We start from the raw sequence: 23,492 nt of genomic DNA on the forward strand, positions 1-23,492 counted from the left end.
AGACATAAACAGCAGAATGCATGCCATAATGCTCAGAAGAGCTGATTCTGCTGCTTTTTTAAAAATAAAATCTGATGCAAAAGCTAAAGAAAATTATTTTCATTGATACAAGGGTTTTTAATTAATAATTTGTGATTTCTTAAAAACTTCTTTGTAGAAGACAGGTGGCAAAATTCATGTTCCAGTGCATTGAACCACTTTAAAATGTGCTTCCTATATAGAAGAAAAGGACTCAAATATTAAGAACCAAACAAAAAATAATCACAAAATAAGTTTATTACTACTTCAAAACATTCCAAAAGCAGCCAAGACAGTACTAAAAAAAAAAAAGGAAAAATTAACACAGTAACAAGACTCAGGTACAATACTATGCAATAGCAATACATCTTTCATAAGATTTATAAACAGGGTATCACCAGTTTAGAAAACATCTAACACCACCTTTGTGGAAATAAATTTAAAGTGTATCCCCATAGTAATATTTTAGAACAGTCACTTAGAAGCAAGGAAGCTGGAACGTAGGCCAATTTGTTGCTAATAGTGTCAATGACATTGTAAATGATCAATTTGTTTACTGACATTTACAAAAGAAATGGTACAAAAAAGCAGCAAGGTCAGACATCATGCGAAGGACTCTGAAACAGGAGAACAGCAAAGACTTCTGCATTAAATTAAAATGGACCAAGAGAGAATATGGGAGAAGCAGTACAAGACAGACATTTGAACAAATATTGGATTCAAGTACAAAACCATTTACCATTTAAGTGCAAGGCTGAAGTTACAAATTAATGCTCTTTAAACTCTATTCCTAGACTAAATAAAGCTCAAAAATAATACTGCCTGCTTTCACTGTACACACATAGTTCCACAGCATGTTGTAATAACATTTGGTACAAACTTGTATAAAGTTGATCTTTTAATCTTTTGTTGCTGGTGCAATAGGATCTTTAAAATTGTTTAAGAGTTGATATTAATAAGACAGTTAATAGTCCCCAAGGTAAAGCACTCCAGTCAATATAGTTGTCAAACACGTCCCCTTATATAAGTGTAACAGAATTAATAAGGTATTGAATTACTGTTCCTGTGGGACAATCAGTACAGCAATACAAACTATTACTTAAAGTCAGTATTTTAATTTTGCTACTCTGTGTTTACTGGGGAAAATTTGATGCCAAAGAAGTTGTAGAAATAAAACGTGTTATTTGGTGCAAAGTACTGCTGTGATCACTGCTAGAACACGGTCCATCTTTCATGACTGTACTGGTTATTGGAATTGCTAATTGCACCACAACTGGCCACATTCTGTTTGTAAAAGTCTGCTCATCAGCTATTATCCCAGGCACCCCAGATTTATAAAGATACCTACTCAAGGGTGTACTTTTAACATGTGAATTTAAGCTCAGTATTTAAAACTGACTCACGTAAATGAAATCAGAGATTTTATCATTCTCAATAGAAATTAAAACTATCCTAATATCATAATCTCATAATATTTATGTATTTACTCTGCAAATGTCTCAAAAGAAAGGTACTAATTGAAATAATTCCAACTTAACCATGAAAGTAAAAGCTGGATGAGTGAAATTACCTTGTTATGAACAGTGTTCCAACCTCACCAGGAATATAAGTGATAAACATACATACCAAAAATCCACCTAGAAGAAATTGAAATTTCTGGGTCTCAGAAGTAAAAGAGTACTTAACTTTTTCAAAGTGGATACATTTGTATCATTGAAAGACTCAGAAGATGAATCTTCAGTAAAGCTTGTCCTAAAAATGGAAGATGAGTTGCAGTGTATTGTATACAACCACTCTTTTTTTGAGGACCACCAGTCCTCAAAAATCCCCAATTCTTAGCAATGTAATAGATGTGTTTTCTAGCCACTTGTTTTTTTAAAACAATTAAACTCAGCAGTAAAAGAGAAATCATACAGAAAATATCAAAAGTTTTGTCTTATAATGCTTTATATAAAAAGCTTTATGAGTTTTAGAAATGCTTAAGGTTCACTTGAATATGTTTACACACAATCAGGAAAGCTCTTGAATATTTATCAATCATGGGGTTCATAATGAGTACCTGTATATGTATATTGATGAGATACTACAGCTACATGCAATAGTTCAAGAAATTCATACTTAACTCAGTAATCTCACGTACCCTGAATCTAAAGTTAAGGTAACACATTTTTTTAGCCACCTTTTTTTTCCTGTAAGTTGCTCTTAACAGATTAAAAAGGAGCATAGTACTTCAGTTCATCACCTGAAAAATAAAAAGTGAATGAATGTATCTTAAATAGTTAAAATATCATATAAATAGAGTTAAACTTTATAAGCATAAAATCCAAAACCAGATTCTTACATTAACTTCATAAAGGGATAAAAGTTAAGACAGCATTGCAACTACTCAAGTGAACCTTGTACCTCTGTTTTTGCAACACTGCAAAAGACTAGTTCACACATCTTGGAAAAGGCATATGCAGGACAAAAGGTGTAATTTTCTGTTCTCAGAATCACTGTTCTTTTATTTCTGAGTTTTTAGCCTATTACAAAAAGATCTGCATTTATTGGAAAGAAACACACAGCAAACTAAGGCCAGCTTAGGTATGTGTGACAAGTTAAATACACAGTTTGCCAAGAGAACCTCAGAAGGGAAATGAGCATGAATAGTCTGGGTTTATTCCTGTTGGCATACAGTGAATTTTGGTTGTTGCTTTTAAGAAAAGTCATCAACTGGGAAGCTATCATCCCAGAAATTACACTCAAGTTAGAAAACAAATGTGGGAATTAGAAGTATTTGCAAGGTATCACCCACTAACTCCTAAAGGCATACAAGTTTGGCAAGCAAGCATTTGCTGAAATACCCACTAATACACTAATGAATATCCACAACCACCTGAAATGTCAGTGCTCACAGGAGTCACACACCTGGAAGACATAACATTTTAGTAGTTACCCCACAGCACCAGCCAAGTATTTGGAAAACACAAAGAACCACTTCCATTCAGACCAAAACAAGGTCAAGAGTAGTCATATCCTTTTCCTGTAACCCAACAAGGAAGCAACTATCCACTTAACACATGCAAGTCGTTAGGAAGGCAGTTCAAATGATTCCATATGGAGGCTCCATTCAATATACTCTGGAAAAACTTGGGTTTACCGAAATGCTTGCTTTGGAAGCTACAAATAGTTTGCTGCGTAGGCATCTCTTAATCTTTGCTCAAGAAATCCACTATCAGGAAGTGCTGTGGCAGACACTGCACTGCACTCTACCGACTCAGCTGTTTCAAGTGATTCTCATGAAAGACAAGTGCTGCTCACGTTGCATTGATCTTCTGAGCTACACTTCCTTGTACATTTTGAGACCTAGAATGAAGAATCTTACATTCTTTTAATATCTTAAGCCTGTGGGAAGGGAACAAGAAACAATGAAGGATTTTTCTTGTTCTGCTTTTCTCCACAGTGGAGAACACAAAGCTATTAAAAAAAAATTATCTCAAGTCATGTCCAGTGACAAGGATGTCTATAGCAATTTAAGGGACCTTGACAGGGCCAGAATTTTACACTGCATTTTTCTTCCATGACTACCACTTCAAATATACAAACTATTCCCTTTGAAAGCACGACTGTATTTATTCATCATGTATCCTTTATGAAGGGAGGAGACTGGCTATTTACTTTCATACTATGAAGAAGCTCAATTTCTAGTGGTTAAATTTAAAAAACAAACAAATCAAAACTTGAGGAAAGGTGATGAACCCAAGAGGAAATCCAACACAGAATTTTAAGCACGTGTCCTGTGCCAGATATGGTGCAGTTACACCTTAACATTTTACACAATATAGCCTTGTTATAAATAGATAAATTATCACTATTTGATTTTTAAGCTGGCTTCCCTTTTTTCTTGGGTGGACCTTTGTAGCCTTTAGCCTTTCTTCGCAAGTTTCTCCGATCTACAACGGGTACCTCAATTTCTGCTTCCTCAGAGCTGCTGTCTGCAGCCCGCTCTGCCACTGTCTGCGTGTCGTGATCTGGCTGCTCTGCAGACTCTTCTGGGGGCTCTTCCAACTGGTTCTTCTGTGCTTCCTGACCAGAAGGCTGCTGAAAAGAAACACCCTCAAGTTCAACCATTACCAAGGAGCTCTGATTCAAGGCAGCAGGGGCCTCCTGTGAGTTGTGCCCGGCTTCCTCATTTTGATCTTCTAATGACGAAGGCAGGTTTTCAGAAACAGATTCTTCTGCTGCTTCAGTTACCACAGAGTTGGGCGGGCCATTGTCAGAGGGCTCTTCCTTTGATGCCACAGCAGCTGCATTTTCAGTGCTGGCCTTTTCAGATTCTTGCTGTTCTTCGGTGCCATCCTTCTCTACTGATGTAACTTCTTCAGCCAGCATTTCTGAATCATTTTCATTTAAAACCTGTGGGTGGAGGAAAACAATTAAAAAGACAATCAGTTGAAGGTAAAAGACACTAAACAACTACTGCCTCTAGTAATTAACATCAGAGGACAGTTTGGCATTCAGTAGGTTTTTAATTCTACATACATAACTTGAAAAAACAGTCCTCCTTTTTGCACAAGACTATTTTGTGACCTGCATTTCATATCCAGAGTTGCTCTCTGATTTTCTAATTGTTCAAAAGAGTTGAATAATTTGAGGTACAGAAAAAACACTCTGATATTAATCCCAAGGGAAAAAAATTAATTTAGACAAATACAACTATTGTTTTGCTAGCATATAATAATCTGCTTTTGCACTATAAACAAGAAAACAATAAAACCTGGGTTCTGAAACCAAAGGCATTTTAGCAGTAGTTAATTATTTGTACACCTCATCAGGCACAAATTGCTAGACAAAACAAGTATGTGGCTTTTCACTCTCACCAAACCAGTATTTTAGTGAGATACAGCAGTTTCGTGACTATCAAGGAAAACTACTGCAAACATATCTTTCTTTTGGGTATCACATGCATATAGATCCCACTTCTGCACATTGAAACAGAAATGTTAGTGTATTCTCCCTATGGATTTACATCATCTGGCCTAATAATTGCTTCTCCCAGTAATTTCATACAATGTCAGGGGCTACTTTCTGTTACTTAACAAAAGAAAAAAAATCCATGCAAGATAAATACACTTTGAAGTAAAAATGACTTCAAATTTTGTTTCAGTTCTCTCACCTTCTCTGATTCAGTGTCTTCTGGGGGTTTTGCTGGAGCATCAAGGGTTAATGGAACTAATGGCATTACAGGTTCTTTTCCTTGATTCTCAGACAGCAATTTTGATTCACCACTTGGAACTTCATTTACCATCTCCCCTTCAGCCATGAGTGAGGTCTTACCAGTTTCTTCTGCTACCTCACCATTAAGAGGTTCTGATGGCATTTCCTAAAAAAAATAAAGGTCATATTTGTTAGTCAAAATTATGGCCAGCTATTGTTCCCCAGCACTAATTGATGTACATGTGATCTAAATTTGTAGCTGAATGTGAGAAGCAGATAGCTGAGATATCTAGAATTGTGTACTAAGAAGACAGAACTTAATGCAGATTGGCTAACTTAGCCAGACTATTAGTTTGTTACTGTCACCTGTACTAAATATATGACCACAGCCTACAATTAGGAGCCAAGACAAGAAGTTTTCAATGCACCTGTCATGCCTCCTGCAATCATTCCTTGAAACTAACATACATAAAGTCCACTTTCTCTTCCATCAGTAAGAACAAAAAACCCTGAGGCACTGCTAGGCATAAAGAATATTCAGAAATTTAAATTCAAGTTATTAGCATGCAGATGAAGCTAAAAGCTGGATTTAAAGTTGATGTTTAAATCCAACAGGCAATTTTTAAGTAGAGAAGTAAAAAGAACCAATAGAAGTCACTGAAGCATACCGGGTACTGATGTCTTGAAAAAACTTTTTTTTTAAGATTAGAGATACTGGATCAGATCTTGATCTTATCCCAATTCTCTGGAATTTCTTATTAGGAGAAATCAATGAAGAAAATTAGGATGGTAGACAAACTAGAAATTCATCTTACTGAAGATCCTATAAACTTTATTGCTCAAAATACGTACAGTGAAATATTCTCTGAAACTAATTCTGTACTAGCCTTAACTTCTAAGATGCACCTCTTAATGAAGCACTGGTGCAAAAAACCAAAGAGCTGAGAATCACATGGAGCAAGGTAGCAAGGACCACATTTAACAGAAACTGTTGCTGTATTCCAAACCCATCTGCTATTGCTATCCCATCCAGCTCACCTCCATCTCACTTTGTTTCTCAGAGGGTGATACATGCATTTCCACTTCTAATACAGACTGGTCCTCATTTTCAACAATTATTTCCTCATCCTTCTCAATAGTATCCACCTTAGGCACTTCTACTAAGTCTTCAGGGCTTTCAGATATGGGGGAAAGAAGTGGTGGCCTGTAGGTATTAAGATATATATTTTAGATAAATACATGATTTTGGTGATCTCAGCAGGGAAATTCTTTCATGACCAATTATGTAGTACACGCTTGCCATAAGAAATACAAATCTAGAAAACTAAATGCATCTAAAAATGGCTAACTCCTCACTAGGAAAAAAATAATAACTAGGAAAACTACTTTGGCAATTATGAATTTATATCTGTCTCACTTCCATTTTATGGGAAAGAAATCTGAAATTTCTCGAAGTTTGTTATTTTAAATTTAGAAAGTAGTCATGTATTACATATTTGAAAGCTAGAAAGGGTTAAGAAAAGCAGCAACTTCTTTTTCCCCTCATCCCTACTGTAGAAGCAGTTTCAAATAATGGAATTATGAAAACAACTGTATTTGTACAATCACTGAAAATACAGATATTGCAAAGACTATGACTGGAAAGTAACTCAAGGCAATAAACACATCATGAATTAATAAGTTACCATCAGCTAGAGGTTACATTAGCAAATATCTAAAGATGAAGTGCTGGTGCACTGCCACTACTGCAGGGTAGTAACAGTAACTCAAATATTCAGTTCTCATTTTCAAGATGATAAAGTTTAGATGAACTGAAATTATTACATACAAGCAAAGAAAAAAGTGCATGTAATAAATTCACAGGAGTCTACTTTGTGATCTCATAGTAAAGGCAGTACTGGAGGGTTTTATCCTACATGCCAGTCTTGAGATGAAAGTAGGACTCAATAGGAAAGTGCACAACAGAAGACCCTGATTAATTTGTTGGTGTGCATGGAAAGTACCAAGATCATACGCTGTTCTGGCGCCTTCATTTTAGTGTTCCTCTTAGCCCTGCTTAAAAATACCATGTAACACATCTTGTGTAACAGCAACACTTTGCTGCTACCTCATTGCCTTAATTTTGCAAGGCCCAAAATTTGACATTCAAATTAGGTTAGTTTACTAACCAATCATATCAGGTTAGTCCTCTCACATACAAATTAGCCAATTATTAGTAGTAACAGCATTTCTTAAGCTGTGGCAGCATCAAATGTGTTGCTTGACCTATTTGAACCAGCTTAGGGCAATGCACTCACAGTGCAGCACAGCAATAAAATATCTGTAATTTCACAGAGCAATTTAAACAAAAATTAGGCACTGCCTTGTGCAAGGCTTCAGCCACACAAAGAAAACCCCCACAACAAATTCTGTTTAAAGAAGCCTCATGTCACAAGCTTGAGTGATTTCCTATAAGGTAATCAAGTTATCCTATAAGATAATCAAGTTGGTCTGAAGAGGCTTTAAGGGGTTGAAGTGGATTTCTTTGGAAGAGAATGAGAGGAAGACATACACATGGAGCAGGGTGGGGTGGGCACAGTGTGTCTATGAGGGAGGAAGGGGCTACTTATTTACTTAAAATAGATATTCTGAATGGAAAGCCAGTACAAATTATTACTCCAAGCCCTGTTCTGTAAGAACTGTTATGGCACACAAGTTACACTACTCTTCACATCCACATCTGATGATTGTTACACAGGCTAACATCATTTAAACTGGAAATGGTTTTGGGTTCTTTTCAGGATGCTAGATCAGATATGATGGTTTAAAATATTATCTGAGCAAAGGGCTTCCCTTTGAAGACATGGCCCCCTATAACACTTGTTATTAGCTGACAAGCAGTAACCAGCTGCTCAGCTGAACAGTCACACCATATTTTACTGCAATAAAGAAGAAACAAGACTGTAACAAGAAGTGGGGAAGGGATACTTCCTCAAAGACCACACAGAGTATTATGGATGTAAGTCCAGATATATTATCTCTAGAAACTGTGCTGCAAATACAAATATTTTTACTATTGTACAGATTCAGTTACAAAAGGACACTCTCAGCCTTCACTCTTTTCCTATTATTTCTAGTATCTACTGAGCTTTCACGGGTACTACATTTTGATGCAATCACTCTTTAAATGATGTCTCACTTTTCTAACTTCCCATCTTGCGTTAGACTTTACTTTTAGTAATCTTAAAATCAAGCAAGTAAAGTAGGGAGAAAGGAGAAGAAATACCAGTTGCACATGCTGTGACACTAATGTAGTTCATGGCTGCCCAAGCAACAAAATAAGAAATCAGTAAAAATGGGCTCCTGGTACCTGCTTTTGGACATTCGAAGAACATTTCCCTCATCTCGTTGGGAAGTTTCAAGTCCAGGTTGCTGTCTACTTCTATTTAGCCTCTGACGTTTTAAAGGACTGCTTCGTATCCAGAAGGGAGCATGAGTTGCATTAGGGTCTTAGGAGAACAACACAAAAAAAATTTAAGCGAACAAATTCAGACTAAGATCTACATATGACCTCCCCACCCAAAATAGTTCATGAAAGAAACTGAGTGCCACAAACAGCATTTCGTTGTGGTACTTTTTATCTGAATAGTATCTTTACCAAGACTCATAATTTTATCTGAATTCCTCTAAAAGGTATAGGAGTTGAATCTCAGCACCTTGGAGGAAAGCATGTTTTTATATCCATTTTACAGATGAATGAAGTAAAATGAAAAGCTGTGAAATAGCCTGCAAAACTATCCATCTAGAGTAATTGCAATACTGATAATCAAAGTTTTTACCTTCAGATGTGCTTGCATGAACATCTGTTGATTCTTTACCTTTTTGAGAGTCAGCCTGTGGAACAAAAGCAAAGCTAATGTTATTCTAAAATTTTCTGAATTTATTAAAATACCTTCATCATCCTACCTATGGTTGCACCTTTCTAAAGCACTCATAGTAATGATTCTATAAAACAGCTGCTGAAATAATTCTTAATTTGTAGCTAAGTAAGTCTTCTGTGTCATCACAGCAAATTTTATCTTTTTTAAAAGTTATCTTTATGTCATGGATGACTAGTTTTTCTGTGTTTTACTTCTGGCCTCAATGTAGAAGATATGATTTCAAAGTGACCTGTCAACAATACTACCAAGATTTTTTCCTAACAGTTCTACTTATTATAAGTGTCCACACAATTCAATTATAGGAGTGTCAAAGTTTTGACACTGGCACAAGGCCAAATGCCCCCACGAAAATACACTTTCTCTGGTGTCTGCTGTGAGATTTTGACCAGGAATAAACAAAGCAGGCTCCCACTTGAAAAAAAGAAAAATTTATTAACTAAACTACAAAAACAATTACTGAACTACACACAAAAGAAAACACAAGGAAAATTAAAACCTCACAAAAACACTCTCCTCCTCCTCCCCCCTAAATTCCCAATACAATGTCTTCCAAAATCACCAATTCTGGGTCCAGCACCATCCCTTTAGAATGCTCAACTTTCAGTTCCTCAAGAGGAGAGGGAGTCCTTCCATGTGTCGTGGTGGCCTTTTCCGTCCTTGTTCCGGTGCTCTCACCACCGAACAAGAATCAGGGCTGCTTCCAGGGTTGTCTTTTTAAGGATGCTTTGTCCAGTTCCAGAAAAGCACAGTGTCTCACCTTTGGGACATCTATCCCCCCCCATATTTTATATACCCCCTGGGGCCGAGGAGTACCCACACTGAATCTTCCTTGGCTCTAGGACATTTCTCCCCCTGGACTCAGTCTCTGTATCACACGGAAACATGGCTCTGTCCATGGCTACACAAAAGAGTCCAGCATAAAATGGACTCCATCTTCTCCATTCTTCCAACATCTCTCACTCTCTCTCTCTCTGGTCCAGACCTTCATCACTTGTCTAGGAAGGGTTAATGTTCTGTGAAGTTTTCATTGTCCAAGAAGGGTTAAAAACTCCTCCAGGCGGCTGGACTCCTGGCTGCACCCCCCCCCCATCTCCTCAGCCGGGCTGCCTGCTGCCAGCACATGTTTACTAAATTTCAAGGTAACAGCCACAAACACAGGCTGCACTCTCTCTCTCTGTCTGTCTCCAAGGGGGGGGAACAGGCTGCCCATTGCTTCCCGGCATTTCTTTACTTCTTCCTTCCACCCTTGGGGGGGCCATGCCTACCTCTCCCGGGCCGGGCCGCATGGCTTTTCCCCTGCCCCCGCCCAGCCAGCAACTGGGCCGGGGGAGAGACCCAACTCCATCCCGCCGGAAATCCAAAGAGAAACTGCCAGGGGAGAGCCCTGCTTTTACCCTGTGTTCTCAGAGGTGGATCCAATGCCCAGTGGTTGGGCCAGATGGCAACATTCAAATCTGAGCACTCATTGGCCCTATCTACAGCATCCCAGAAATCCTGTTTCCAGGTCAAACCATGACAAGGAGTCTCTTTCTGTTTGTTTCCCCTTTCTGTATAAACCCAAGGGACTACACTGTAGTGGTTGGCAAAATTTATTTGCAAAGTCTTATTTTTATACTTATGCTATTCTATAGTTTTATTTTTATCATGACACCCAACAGAATATGGCAACCCATGTAGAAAATAAGAAAAGCCAGAGCTTGGTGATTCATCAGTAATGTAGCTTACATGCACAGTCAGCACTGCCTCAGAGGGAAGCTGCTTAGCTCCCTCTCCCAAGAGCATTTTTTGTATCCTGTTTCTCCACATCAGCCCTTAAATACCTCAATTTTTTTCTGCAAGTTAGCTGAGGATTCAGCACTTGATACAGTAAAGTGAGTACAAGCTGGACACATTAAAATAAAATTATGTACATTGTTTTTTCTTAGCTGCTAGTAATAATCTGGAACAGCAATTACCAGCATCCTGGTCCACTTTTCTAGTCTAACTTCCAATACTGTGGAAGAAGGCTGGCAAAAAGTGTCCATGTCTACATTCCGCTATTTGAAGTAGTGTCCTAGATTGCAAAACAATGTGTATTCTATTAGCCATCAGTGAGAGGTGTGGCAGTTATCTTCTATTAAGTGGGAAGTTTATCTCTTCCAAAAAACAAATGGAGAACTGTTATTCCTGCTCCCATATCTTTGCCTGAGAACCCCTTAATTTTAAATTTATAACAGTTGAGAGGGAGGGGGTTTACAGTTTCCAGTTCAAGGGAGGCTCCTGCCTTCCTTAGCAGACACCTGTCTTTTCAAACCAAGACAAGTAGTGTCAAGTGAGTACTAAATACATTAAAATTTGTAAACGAACAACAAATTCTTCTAGAATTAAAATGCACAAAATGGGAAGCACAAATGGAAAGGTGAAAATTAAAGTTGGGAGATGGTTTTTTCATGGTTTGGGGGAAGGTGGGGTATTTTACTTTCTTAGGTGGTCCAACAATTTTCAAACTGTTGCAGAACTGCTTATAGATACTGCAGATGCCAATTTTAGAGCTGCCAGCAGTTTTACCAAGCTATGAGGAGCTGGAGCACTTTGGTATCTACTGTCTTTTCCTCTGGAAAAGGGCAAGAGGCAGGGCTCGATTTCTTAACTCACAGCAACAAAAATCAAAAGAACTACTGTCACTCTTCTATTTTCTCCGGGTATGTCCATATAGCTCTATAACCAAAACGTGTAAGTTTTTAGATAATTTTGCTGATATGATCATAACTGGAATCTATCTAAAACACAGAGATGAGACTAGAGACACTGTTACAAATGAAAGGCAACTAAGAGTTATTGCTTCCTGTCATTGAGAGATTTAAAACATCACTATTTTTCCTGTTAATTTTGCTTTGGGAAATACTAATTTCTCAATTGGGAAAACTTGACTTAAATTCCAAATCTAAAGTTTAAACGTTAGTATCTGAGAGTATTGATTTAGCCATTATTTCCCATTTTTAATTAAAGCAGTGACTTCTATGAAAGCCTGTCAGTAACACAGACATTTCTTAAAGCATGCGAATCCATGCTCATGGTATTTGGAGCTATGAATTATTGTCAAGCAGATTCTGTGTGCATTCAGAATACAAATGAAATAAAGGAAGAGCTTCATAACATTTAATGACCCAAACATATTCATAAGCACATGTCCACAAGCAGCTGTAATCTGGTTGCTGTATAAAATACATACAAAGAAAGCTGCAATCTTTTTGTACAGACAATGTTTAACTCTTCATGCAAACTTAACATCAGCCATTGTACTGAACTGTGACATGGACACGTACCTCTAAAAACTCTCTAAACAGTTCAATCTCAGAGATAGTTGAAATACTCTCGTTTATGTAATCTGCTGGTAAAAGGCTCAAATTGCAGACCCTGACAGCTGCAGCACAGACTCTACATGCATGGGGAAACCCCACCTGTCCACAAAAAATACCAATAAAAAAGCAAAAACCAAGAACCCAACCAAAACCAAACAAAGCAAAAAACAAACAAAACAAATCCAAAACAAAAAACCACCAACCCATCTTAGACATTAGCATTACATCACTGGGAAGCATTACATCCACACAGAAAGTAACAAGTAAGCAAACGTAAGCAAAAATAATTTCTCATAACTGTTTTTCCAATAACAATACACTAAAAAAAAGAGGTAACAGACTGTGTACCTACATTTAGTTGTGTTTCTACCTCAGTCCTGGTTCCAACTGCTTCAGATACTGCAGATTGACAAGAATTGTCCTCTGCTTGGAAACTGTTATTTGCCTTCTTTGAGATCCCTGCTGTGAAGATTTTAAAGAGAAAACAGGCACAAGAGAAAATTAGTACCTTTATATAACTGTTTGTCCTGTTTTCAGGACATTGTACGTGGATAGAGTTACTTTTCTATCATGGGATAGAGTTACTTTTCTTCCTAATAGCTTATACAGTGCTCTGTCTTGAATTTAGAGTAAGATAACACATTGATGTTTTAGTTGTGCTAAATAAGGTTTACTCTAATTCAAGGACTTTTCACTTTCTTATGCTGAGTGAGCAGTTGCACAAGAAGCTGGGAACAAGACACAGCCAGGACAACTGACAAAAGAAATATTCCATACCACATTTGTTAATCCCAGTACATAAACTGGGAGGGGCTAATCACTGCAACTGCATTGTGTATCAGTTCTCTCTCTCGTGTTTCATTTTTCTCATTTTGTTGTCTCCCTTCTCATTATGATTATTGTTACATTATGCTTCTGTTTAATTTTATTTCAATTGTTAAACTGTTCTTGTCTCAATACAGTGGTTTTGCATTTTTTTCAGATTCTCCTCCCCACTCCACCAAGGGGGGAACAAGCAGATATGTGGCACTTAGTTGCTTGTCGAGTGTGAAGGAAAGGCCTTCAAGGAAGACATTCCATATCAGCCAGGCAAGTGGACACCACGGACAGAGAGATGTCTAGCACCTAAGGGAGCTAGCTGTGCTAGAGATGATTTGTTATGAGCCAAAGAATGTGCAGTCACACACAGATTTAGGCAAAGCCCAATGCACATAACCCACATGGTAGATATTTGTATATGTAGCACACCATCATCTCAATTCACTGGCATTCATGACCTAGAGAGATGAAGGAATATCTGCAGTGGATTAAGTGGTTTGCTAATTCTGGGAATACATAGAAAGTCTCTCTTCCTAGCTATGGTCTTGCCTCTCAGTTGTGAAAAAATCTGTTCAAAAGGTATGAAAAACAGGTCCAGGAGTTACAGCAACAAAAAGAAGATAGGTTCTACTCCCCACCTGTATAGACAAGTATCTCAGCTATTAAGAGAGCATTTTTTTGCTCAAAAAAGGGTACACACCATGGCTTTTAAAATCCTGTGGGACCACAGAAAGGATATGTAAAAATTATATGGGAAATCCACCTCCACCCTAGAGGCATGAACTGTAAGGAAAAACAGTCACAAATGTGGATTCTTCCAGGAAAATTGTTGCTCCAGTCTCTAGCACGCAACTTCCCAGACAGAAAGGAATGGCTAATCTTACCCTGATTCTATGGTAAAGAATTCTAATCCTTGTTCACAAAAAGTGGGTGGAGAATTCTATGTTCAGTACTAGAGGGCCCTGCCTCCTTTCAGTGGGAGATGATGATCAGTTCAGTTCACAGGAATGTGAGGATTCAGTAGCCTAGAATGTCAAACCCACAAGAGTATAATGGTCTAATAGACATTAGTGCACAGTGTGCCATAATGCCATTCTGCTAGAGAGGACAATAACCCAATGTAGTTCTGGAGTGACAGGGAGGTCCCAACAGCTGACTATAATCGAGGCTGAAACTAGCCTGACTGGCAAAAGCATGTCACTGTGACTGTCCCAGAGACTCTGTGCACCTTTGGCAAAGACCATTTCAAAAGAGGACATTTCATGGACCCAAAAGGGTAGCATTGGGCTTTCACTACAGCTGCCTTGTAGACAGGAAATTAAGCATCTGTCTGGCTGGCTTTTTCTCTCAGAGGACCCCTCTGTTGTGGGGCTCTTGAAGAATAACAGGTGCCAGTCACTACCACAATGGTGCACCAGCAGAAATACTGCACCAACTAGATTGTCCAGGAATTTTTAAAGTAATCAAGGACTGGCCTGAAAAGATTTTTGAATATCACTAGAGGAGGTGACCCATACTGAAAAGGACTCACTGTGTAATAAATTACCAGAAAATGAGAAGAAATAGGGCTTATTTATTGATTGTTCTGCCACATTGTAGGAAAGGATCAGAGATCAAGTCTCCTACAAAAAATTGCTGAAGGAGAAGGTTACTCAAGTGAGTTTGCAGAGGTGAAGGCCATCCAGCTGGCTTTAGACATTGCTGAATAAGAAAAATGACCAATATTTTAGTTCTATACTGACTTGTGTAGTGGCAAATGCCCTGTGGGGTGGTTGCAGTGATGGCAGCAAAAAGGTAAAGCCATCTGAGCTGCCACATTGTGACAAGATAATTCTGTCTAGGTGGAGAACTTGGTTGTGAAAGTACCTTATGTAGCAACTGATACACCCAAGAAATGGGCCACAGAGGAACATCTGAACAACCAGAAAGTGCATCAGGCTGCTAAGATTGAAGCAACTTAGGTGGATCAGAATTGTCAATAAAAGGGAAAATTATTTCTAGCTTGGTGCACACCTGTGACACCTCAGATAATCAAGGATGAGATGCAAATTATAGGTGGACACATGATCCAGGGGTGGACTTGACCATGGACACAATTGCACAGATTATTCATAAATGTGAAACATGCAATTAAAGAAGCCAAGTGGTTAAAACCTCTCTAGTATGGAGAATGACAACTGAAATAGAAATATGGGGAGACTGGGCACATAGACTATATCACACTCCCTCAAAACTCCAGGGAAAAATGTCATGTCCTTATAATGGTGGAAGCAACACTTAGAGAGGAGGAAACATAGCCTGAACCCCATGCCCCCACCAGGAACAGTGGGCCTTAAGAAGGAAACCTTAAGAAGATGACAGAAATTCCAGAATGAGGTAGTGCAACTAATTTTCTAAACAACATCATAGACAACTGGGCCAAAGACCATGGCACTGACTGGAGATATCACATTCTCTGTCATGTACCACCCTCCAGAAAAATGAAATGATACAATAATCCATTTATCCTGGAACAGTGTGTGGCAGGACCTTCAAACATTGGGACACACATTTAGCAGAAGCCACCTGTTAAGTAAACACTGGGGAATCTGACAGTCAGTCTGACACACCACAGTCCAAACTTTTACACATTGTAGAAAGAGATAAATTTCCTGTGGTGTGCTGAGGGAAATAGTCTGGGTTATTCCTGCTTCAGGAAAAGACAAAACAATTTGTGGAACTGAGTTTGCTCAAGCACTTGGCTCCACTTAGCAGGTAATACAGGAAGATGAGGAAGTCCCTTGCATTCCTTATGGGGATTTGATTTTGGGTGTGAGTAGCCAATAAATTAAATTGTATGATACTAATTGCCATGTAACACTTTATACTGTCTGTTTCATGGTTATACACCTATCACTCAACTGGGTACCTCACAGCACCTGTTTTCACCATTCTGAATTTGGGGATCAGAACCTGATTCCCATTCAATTGCCATATCAAGGGTATTACAGTAAAAATCACCCAGACCAATGAAGAATTAACTTTGCAAAGGCAAACAAGTGCAGTGGTGACAGAAGCAGAACTGGCTCCAGCATGCAACAATCCAACTTGATGCAAAATCTTTTCTGCTCTAGAAGACTGTTACAACAGATAGAACTCAAAGTCATGGACTAAAGGAACTCATTTTAGAGAGATGGCCCATAGGCAATGATACACATGCATGATGCATGTGTATATATCAGAAGACAGAAAAGGTAACAGCGTCAGAGTAACTGGTAACTGCAAAGAACAGAACCTGGGTATGACATAAAGATACAGCAAATAAGGAGTGGATATCATCCCACTTTCAGAAGGGATAGAATTATTACTGTTCCTAGTAGCTGACACAGTGCTGCATTGTGAATTCAGTACAAGAATAATGATGCCACACTGTTTTCATTGCTGCTGACTGGTGTTTAACCTTTCTGAAGGACTTTTCGGTTTCCCATGCTTTGCCAGTGAACAGGTGCACAAGAAGATGGGAGGGACCATAGCTAGAACAGCTGACCTGAAGTGGCCACAGGGATATTCCACACCACAGAACATCACGGTCAGTACATAAACAGGGGACACTTGGCTAGAAAGGGCTGCTTGGTGACTGCCTCAGCATCTGTCAGCAGGTAGTGAGCAACTGCCCTGTGCAACACTTTTCTGTCTTCAGTTTTATTTATCTGGTTTTGTCTCCCTCTCCATTATTATATTTTATCTTATTTAAATTCTTAAACTGTTCTTATCTCAACCCAGAGGTTTTACTTTTTTTTTTCCCAGACTCTCCTTCCCATTCTCCTCGGGGAGGAGAGGGTGAAGAAGCATCTGCATGGTACTTAGCTTCCAGCTGGGGTTAAAATACGACACCATTCCAAATATGATCTCAACGGTTTCAGGACAAATAGAAATCTTTCTGCTAGTTTCTACACAGTGTTCACAGAAATCACTCTTGTAAAGTATTTGTTCAACTTTTACATAGTGTCAGAAAACAACAAAACAAAGCATCCATACCTGCAATTTTGAGACCTTCCTTTTGCATTATAGACATAATAGACTTTTTCTGGAACCAATCTCCTCCTCCCTCCACTTGCCACAGAAGGTTTGTATCCTCAGGGTACTTCTCAAGGTACTGCCTACAAGCTGAGCAAACACAAGAAAAAACACTGTATTATAGCTACCATATACTCAGCTATATCTCAGATTTAAAGTTCATCTGAAATAAAATTATTTTGCAATCTACCATTATACACAAACAACAATAGAAAGAACTTTTTAACAAAACAGTCAAGTCTGAAATAAACTCTGCTTTACCCTACACATCTCTCCTAATTAACCCTTTCTGAATATAAATTTAAATACTTTCCATTATTACCTTAATCTGCAAACAAAGATGAATGGGATTTTCTTCTTTTCCTAGTACCCACTTGAGATTTTTGAAACCTCACTAGTTACTGTTCCTGCCAACTACAAAACCAAACTCAGGACAGAAGGGTTCTTAAGCAGAGGATGTAATCAAGTTTTTTTTGTCCCCTCACACTCTCTAGGCATCTGTGACAAGCACTCCCTGGGAGTGTTAATATGTTAGCATTGAGTGGTTAATCACTGTTCACTTCCAGAACATTTTCTGCACTGCTGTCCTTCCATCTTTTTTCTCTCTATACCTGTATCAAACATACAAGGGAAGAGACATGCATGCTTTGACACTATTCTTTGGTCTTTGCTAGAAAAAGCTACCATTTTTCACCGGGTTCAATACTGATACACAATTTCAGAGCACAAGACCCCCACTGTGTCATTTCTTGACTACAAAAATGAATTAGTCATTAAATTCTGCTCAAGTAATTTTTCTCATTGAAGCCTAACAACTAGGTCTTATCAGATCCAGTGACAGACTGTGGTGTTCAAACAACAGAAAATTTCTAGCGGTTAAGAAGGCCAGACAAAAATGTTCATAGAAGGAATACTGGCAAATGGCCTAAGAAGGAGCATGCCTTGAGAAACAGGGCAAAAGAAAGGTGCCTCTTGTCTGAACACAGTCCCAAGAACATAGTTTCCATGTAATTTCCTGCATGACATAGTTCTCTTAGGTTGCTAATGGAAGAACCATATGTGTTTTCCTTGTGTTTTAGAACTGTCCCTTCTGATACACAAGTGAAAGCAGAGCCTAGTATGTCCTCTTCACCAGAAGTTCAGAGAACACATGAATTAAACAACCTCGTGAGGTTTAGGTGTGAGCAAGTAAATGGTGATACAAGGCAGATAGACATTAGATCCCACAGAGAAACACCTCTGCCCATGCCACAGGCTTGATGGGGGGAAATGGGACAGTGGTAAACTTCACAGCAGCAGAAAGCCAACAGAGTTCAAATAATTCACTTTTACATAGAGGATAAAAAAATTGAATCAGAAACTACTTCATCTTACACAAATCAGGATTTTTAGCCTCCACCAAAGTGCAGAAAATTTAATGAAGAACCTGAGGATAAGGCCACAAATATGGAGTGGCAATATAATTGAATGACAATACTCATTTGGACATGAAAAGAAATCACAAATAAGATCAGGAGAAAAAATTAGACAGCTTGCCTGTATACATGAAAGGTGACAGTGGATATCGCAGGCCAAGAGACTCTTCAGCAAAGGAATCCACAAAGTCTTCCAACATGATTAACCCAGAGTAATTCCCACGATGTTTCTTTCTAACAAACATTGTGTCTAGCACTGGCAACTTATACTTCTGATGAGGAAGAGAGGTACAAACACTTCCTGAAATAATCAGAGGGAAAAAATATCCATCAGTATGGATGACATAACTGCATGCTGACTGACAGGCTGCAGCATGGATTTAAGCATATTTAAATAAAGACTTTTATAAATTATAAAAATTCCAAACTATATAATAGTAAGTATAAGTAAGTAAAGTTATAAAAATAATTTATAACTTTATTAAAAATAAGTAATTTCTAATAGTCACTTATTAACTTTTTTGAACAAGCTTCATAAGGTTTCCTAGATACATCAATACAATAATGTAACAGCAAAAGTCTGTAGCACCAGAAAAGAATAGACAAGACAGAGAGGAAAGGCTCACTTTGAAATCTCACTATAGAGTTCTATATGAAAACTAGCAAAAATGGAGCTGAAAGATGGAGGAGGGAATAGGAGAAAACAAAGTTATTTAACTACACTTTTATGCTGATTACATGACTTCTCAGTACAAATTTGAAAAGTAATTCAGTTCTTGCTTAAAGACTGAAACAGTGATTCCAATTTTTCAAATGAAGACACAAAATAATTCTAGGACATTTTACACTGAAATTCTCCTGTAAACAATATCTTATCCTAAATTAAACAAACATGGAACAGATGGTGACAATACACAGGTACTTCAGTATCAAAGGGTTCCAAGGGTAGCTATGAACTCAGCAGTGAGAAAAGGATGGCATTATAATGGCATTAAACAGTCCATTAATAGTCAATCTGTTTTCAGGCCCTTCAGTGAACCTGTGAAAAATGGCAAAGAGTTACCCTCTTCTCTAACAAGGCCAAGGAGAAACAAAATTGTCTATACAACCCTTTAGATAGTCTTTTCAACCTTGTATTTTTTAGGACCCACGAACATACTTATTTTTGGGCCATGAAAACAATCAGAGGGCTGGAGCACTGCTCACATAAGGAAAGCTGGGGCTGCTCAGCCTGGAGAAGACTCTGGGGGTGACCTAATGGTGGCCTTTCAGCACGTGAAAAGGAGCCTACAAGAGAGCTGCAGAAGGGCTTTTTGAAAGGTCATGTAGTGATAGGATAAAGGGTCTTAAGCCACAGGAGGGTAGATTTAGATTGAGTACTAGAAAGAAATATTTTACTACAAGGGTGGTGAGGCTCTGAGACAGGTTGCTCAAAGTTGGTATGAATGCCCCATCCCTGAAAGGGGATGTTCAAACTGTGTTCAAACGGTGAAGTTGTGAACGCCCCACGCCATGTTCATGCCAGGCTCCAGGATGGAGTCCTGGTCTAGTGGAAGGTGTCTCTGCCCATGGCGGCGGGGGTTGAAACCAGATGGTGTTTAATGGTCCATTCCCACCAAAAACATTCTGTGAGTCTATTATTATTTTCATTTTTCAAGCAAGAGAAACTTGAGCACAGAAGTTACATTACTTCGGTACCCTCTCAGATGCTTGAAGAGCTCCACCGCTCCTCAAAACATCTGTTTACAGAGTGGTCTTTTCCACATACATAGGCTACTCATTTGGAGAATACAACACACGCTCAAACACGGGTGAAATTTTGAAAATTTTTTGAAAGAAAAGCCTTTCATTTATGCTAACTCAAGCCTTCCATTTTGCTAACTCAAGTCCAATCCAAGTGTAAATAATCATGCTAGAGAAGAAAAAATGCTGTCGGGTATATCAAGTTTCTTAGTTTTAAATAGAATTTGTAATTATGAAGAGCTTATACTGCTAAAGCATGTAATTATTTCAGCTAGAGATTTTAACAGCCATCTGATGTCTTATGAGTACAGGAAAACACCAATTCAATTAGGCCTGAAAGGCTTATAAAGCCTACTAATACAATATTTTTCAAACAAACTATCTCCTTCCCTTTACTTCCCAAATCCCACAACCCTCAAATGTTCTACCTGTAGGTTTAACAGAATAGAACCCAATAGCTTCTCCTTTTTTCCACATGATCTTAGCATAATGGCTGCTACTATGACAGAGAAATGGGAGCTCATATCCTTCCATTTCTTGGGTTCGATAGATAATTCGATTTAGAACATAGAGAACAACTCTCTCTCCAACAGACTTCACCTATGGGCACACAAAAAAAAAACATTTCAGAAGATTGGTCAGATTAGTTAATACCCATACATGAGAGACCTTATTTAACACAGCTGCAGACAGATTTCAAGGGAAGGCTGTAAGTGTTAAAGCAGGATGACTCTCTGAGGTTTGTTATTAGGCAGAAGATGCTCAGAAGTTATAGGTTAACTTCAAGTTATAGGTTAAATACAAATCACAACCACAGAGGATATTTCATGTCTTCAATGTCACTCCCAATCCAATGTGTAAAATCTGTGAGAAGGGCAGCGGAGTGAGAATATTATGATCTAACTTAAACCTATACTTGCACTTAAACATTCAACAAGCACAACAGCAGTACACCAGCTTCAGAATTCCCAGGTTAGCAGGTAACTGAAGTCTTACAAAGGAGAAATGATGAGCCTCAGTGTGGCAGGACTTGGCACACTCAATCACTCCTGATAGAGTGGCAGGCAGAGGACATGATGCCGTGAAAAAACTTGTTACAACAGTTTCTGTGGAATTAAATATCCTTTTTATTAAAGGATTAATTAAAAGAAATTAAATATTCTTTTATCTATCCTACAGGGTTCCTTTTATATATGAAATATGAGTTCACCACTATTCTACTTATTGTAAAGGAAGGAGGAACCATGATCTATTCCAATGCTTAGTCTCAGCTACCTCCCTTGTAAAAGACTCGGCTTTCCTGATTTTCCTACCATTAAGAATTATGTGGAAAGCCAGGCTACATGCCAAACTCTCAAGAGAAAACTTTAAAAATCACAAAAATCAAAGACAAATGCCTAGATTCCATGAGCAGATAAAAATTACACTGCTGGAATTTCCAGTTTTAGAAAACTCCATGCTACACAGGGTTGAACAATGGTAACAAAGGTCAATGATGGGCAATAAAGCAGATACCAGGCAACTTACTGTTCCAAACTTCATGTGTTGCCACTGCAAGCCACCAGCTCCAACTTGCTTCTGTCAACACATTCCTGACAGTATTTTTAGTTTACTAGTCTCCTGATAAGATCAATAGGTACTGCTATGGTAAAATGCACTATTCTACCAAGATGCTTCAACCAGATCACAATATTCTAAAGAATAAAGAAAATAAATGGTAACACAGCTAACATCTAAATTGTCTACATCTGAAGCTGCTCTACAAAGGTCATTTTTGCTCAAGACTATCTTCACATTGAGGTTCCTTTCCCCCTTGTATCTATTCTCTTGCAACAGTCCTCTCATTTCCAAATTAAACTAAAACATGTAATATCTTGCACACTATCTATTTGCCATTATCCTGGAGTATAGGATTAATTGCTAGGTGAATGTTGGAGCGCTTTACCTGATGAAGCCCCTGTCTAGCAGGGACAGATGTTCTCACAATGTCATCAATTGACCACCACTGGTCAGCAAGATACAGGGCTACAGCTTGAAAGAAACAAGGGAAATACAAAGTTAGTGATTCTTGCTATTCCAAAAGAAACATATTCATTAAAGTTGCTAAATACCCAGGAATAACAATGTAGTAATCACATTAGGCATCTTCTAGATGGCACTATATTAATGTAGCTCCTACTACCCTAGCACAACCAATGGGGCACTGTACACCTCACCCATATAAATGCTCCCTGGTCCAAAACCTTTCTTGATAACTGAGTCTAATAAACACTAGGTGGGGGGGGTTGTTTGTTTGTTTGGGGTTTTTTTTGTGATATGGTATACAGGAACCATTTTTCAGACATAAGAACTACCCTTCAACACTGTGCTCAAACATCTTCCACTAAAAACTGCTTGTCAAAGCAAGTCTCACTCATACAGGTATTTTACTATTGGATGGCTAATAGATATTCATATTGAAACTGTGCAAGTTTTTGGGAGTTAGATGAATGTAAAAGGCTGCCATTTGAGCAGCAATTAGGAAGAGTATGATATATAGGCATTTGTGGCATACTAGGCAATCATAAACATGGCATTAAATGGAATAAGGAAATGTAGAGAGCTGGAAGAGGAGGAAGAAGGGAGGAATAATGGGAGGAGAAAATCACAAAAGCCATCATCTCAGCCAGAGCTATGCTAGGACTTCAAGCTAAAGGCAAATTTACACACAACTCTGATCAATCACTATTAAAAAAGAGTATTTAAATTCATGTGCAAATTGATGGATTCTAAGAATGTTCAATAAATACCTTTTGGAGAGGTGAAGCATACATGAAGAGACCAAGAGATACATGTTGTACTATGGTCCAGACAAGCACCAAATTATTTTGCTACATATCTTTTGAATTCAATGGGTCCAGTTCTGATCTGATTAGTGTGTGAAGTTCTAGCACTTGTGTATATAACTATACAACAAAAAATAATAGTATGTGAACAAAAAGACA

At 38.2% G+C, this 23,492-nt stretch overlaps 1 protein-coding gene across 4 annotated transcripts in view; it reads right to left on the reverse strand.

Moving 5' to 3' along the window:
• Positions 1-258: 258 nt before the first annotated feature.
• FAM169A (family with sequence similarity 169 member A) overlaps positions 259-23,492 on the reverse strand; it is a 38,336-nt gene continuing 15,102 nt past the window's right edge. For 3 of the 4 annotated variants that reach the window (XM_059492402.1, XM_059492404.1, XM_059492405.1), the window contains exons 4-13: positions 22,454-22,539; positions 20,937-21,108; positions 18,887-19,066; positions 17,312-17,440; positions 12,828-12,937; positions 9,033-9,087; positions 8,564-8,702; positions 6,253-6,418; positions 5,174-5,380; positions 259-4,413 (exon numbers count right to left, since the gene is read on the reverse strand). In XM_059492402.1, the coding sequence (XP_059348385.1) occupies positions 3,880-4,413; positions 5,174-5,380; positions 6,253-6,418; positions 8,564-8,702; positions 9,033-9,087; positions 12,828-12,937; positions 17,312-17,440; positions 18,887-19,066; positions 20,937-21,108; positions 22,454-22,539 (1,778 nt within the window). In that variant the 3' untranslated portion in view covers positions 259-3,879. The remainder of the gene's footprint in view (positions 4,414-5,173; positions 5,381-6,252; positions 6,419-8,563; positions 8,703-9,032; positions 9,088-12,827; positions 12,938-17,311; positions 17,441-18,886; positions 19,067-20,936; positions 21,109-22,453; positions 22,540-23,492) is intronic. The other variant, XM_059492403.1, reaches the window with a different exon arrangement.

This window comes from Ammospiza nelsoni, chromosome Z, assembly GCF_027579445.1.
Source record: "Ammospiza nelsoni isolate bAmmNel1 chromosome Z, bAmmNel1.pri, whole genome shotgun sequence".
Classification (NCBI taxonomy): Eukaryota; Metazoa; Chordata; class Aves; order Passeriformes; family Passerellidae; genus Ammospiza; species Ammospiza nelsoni.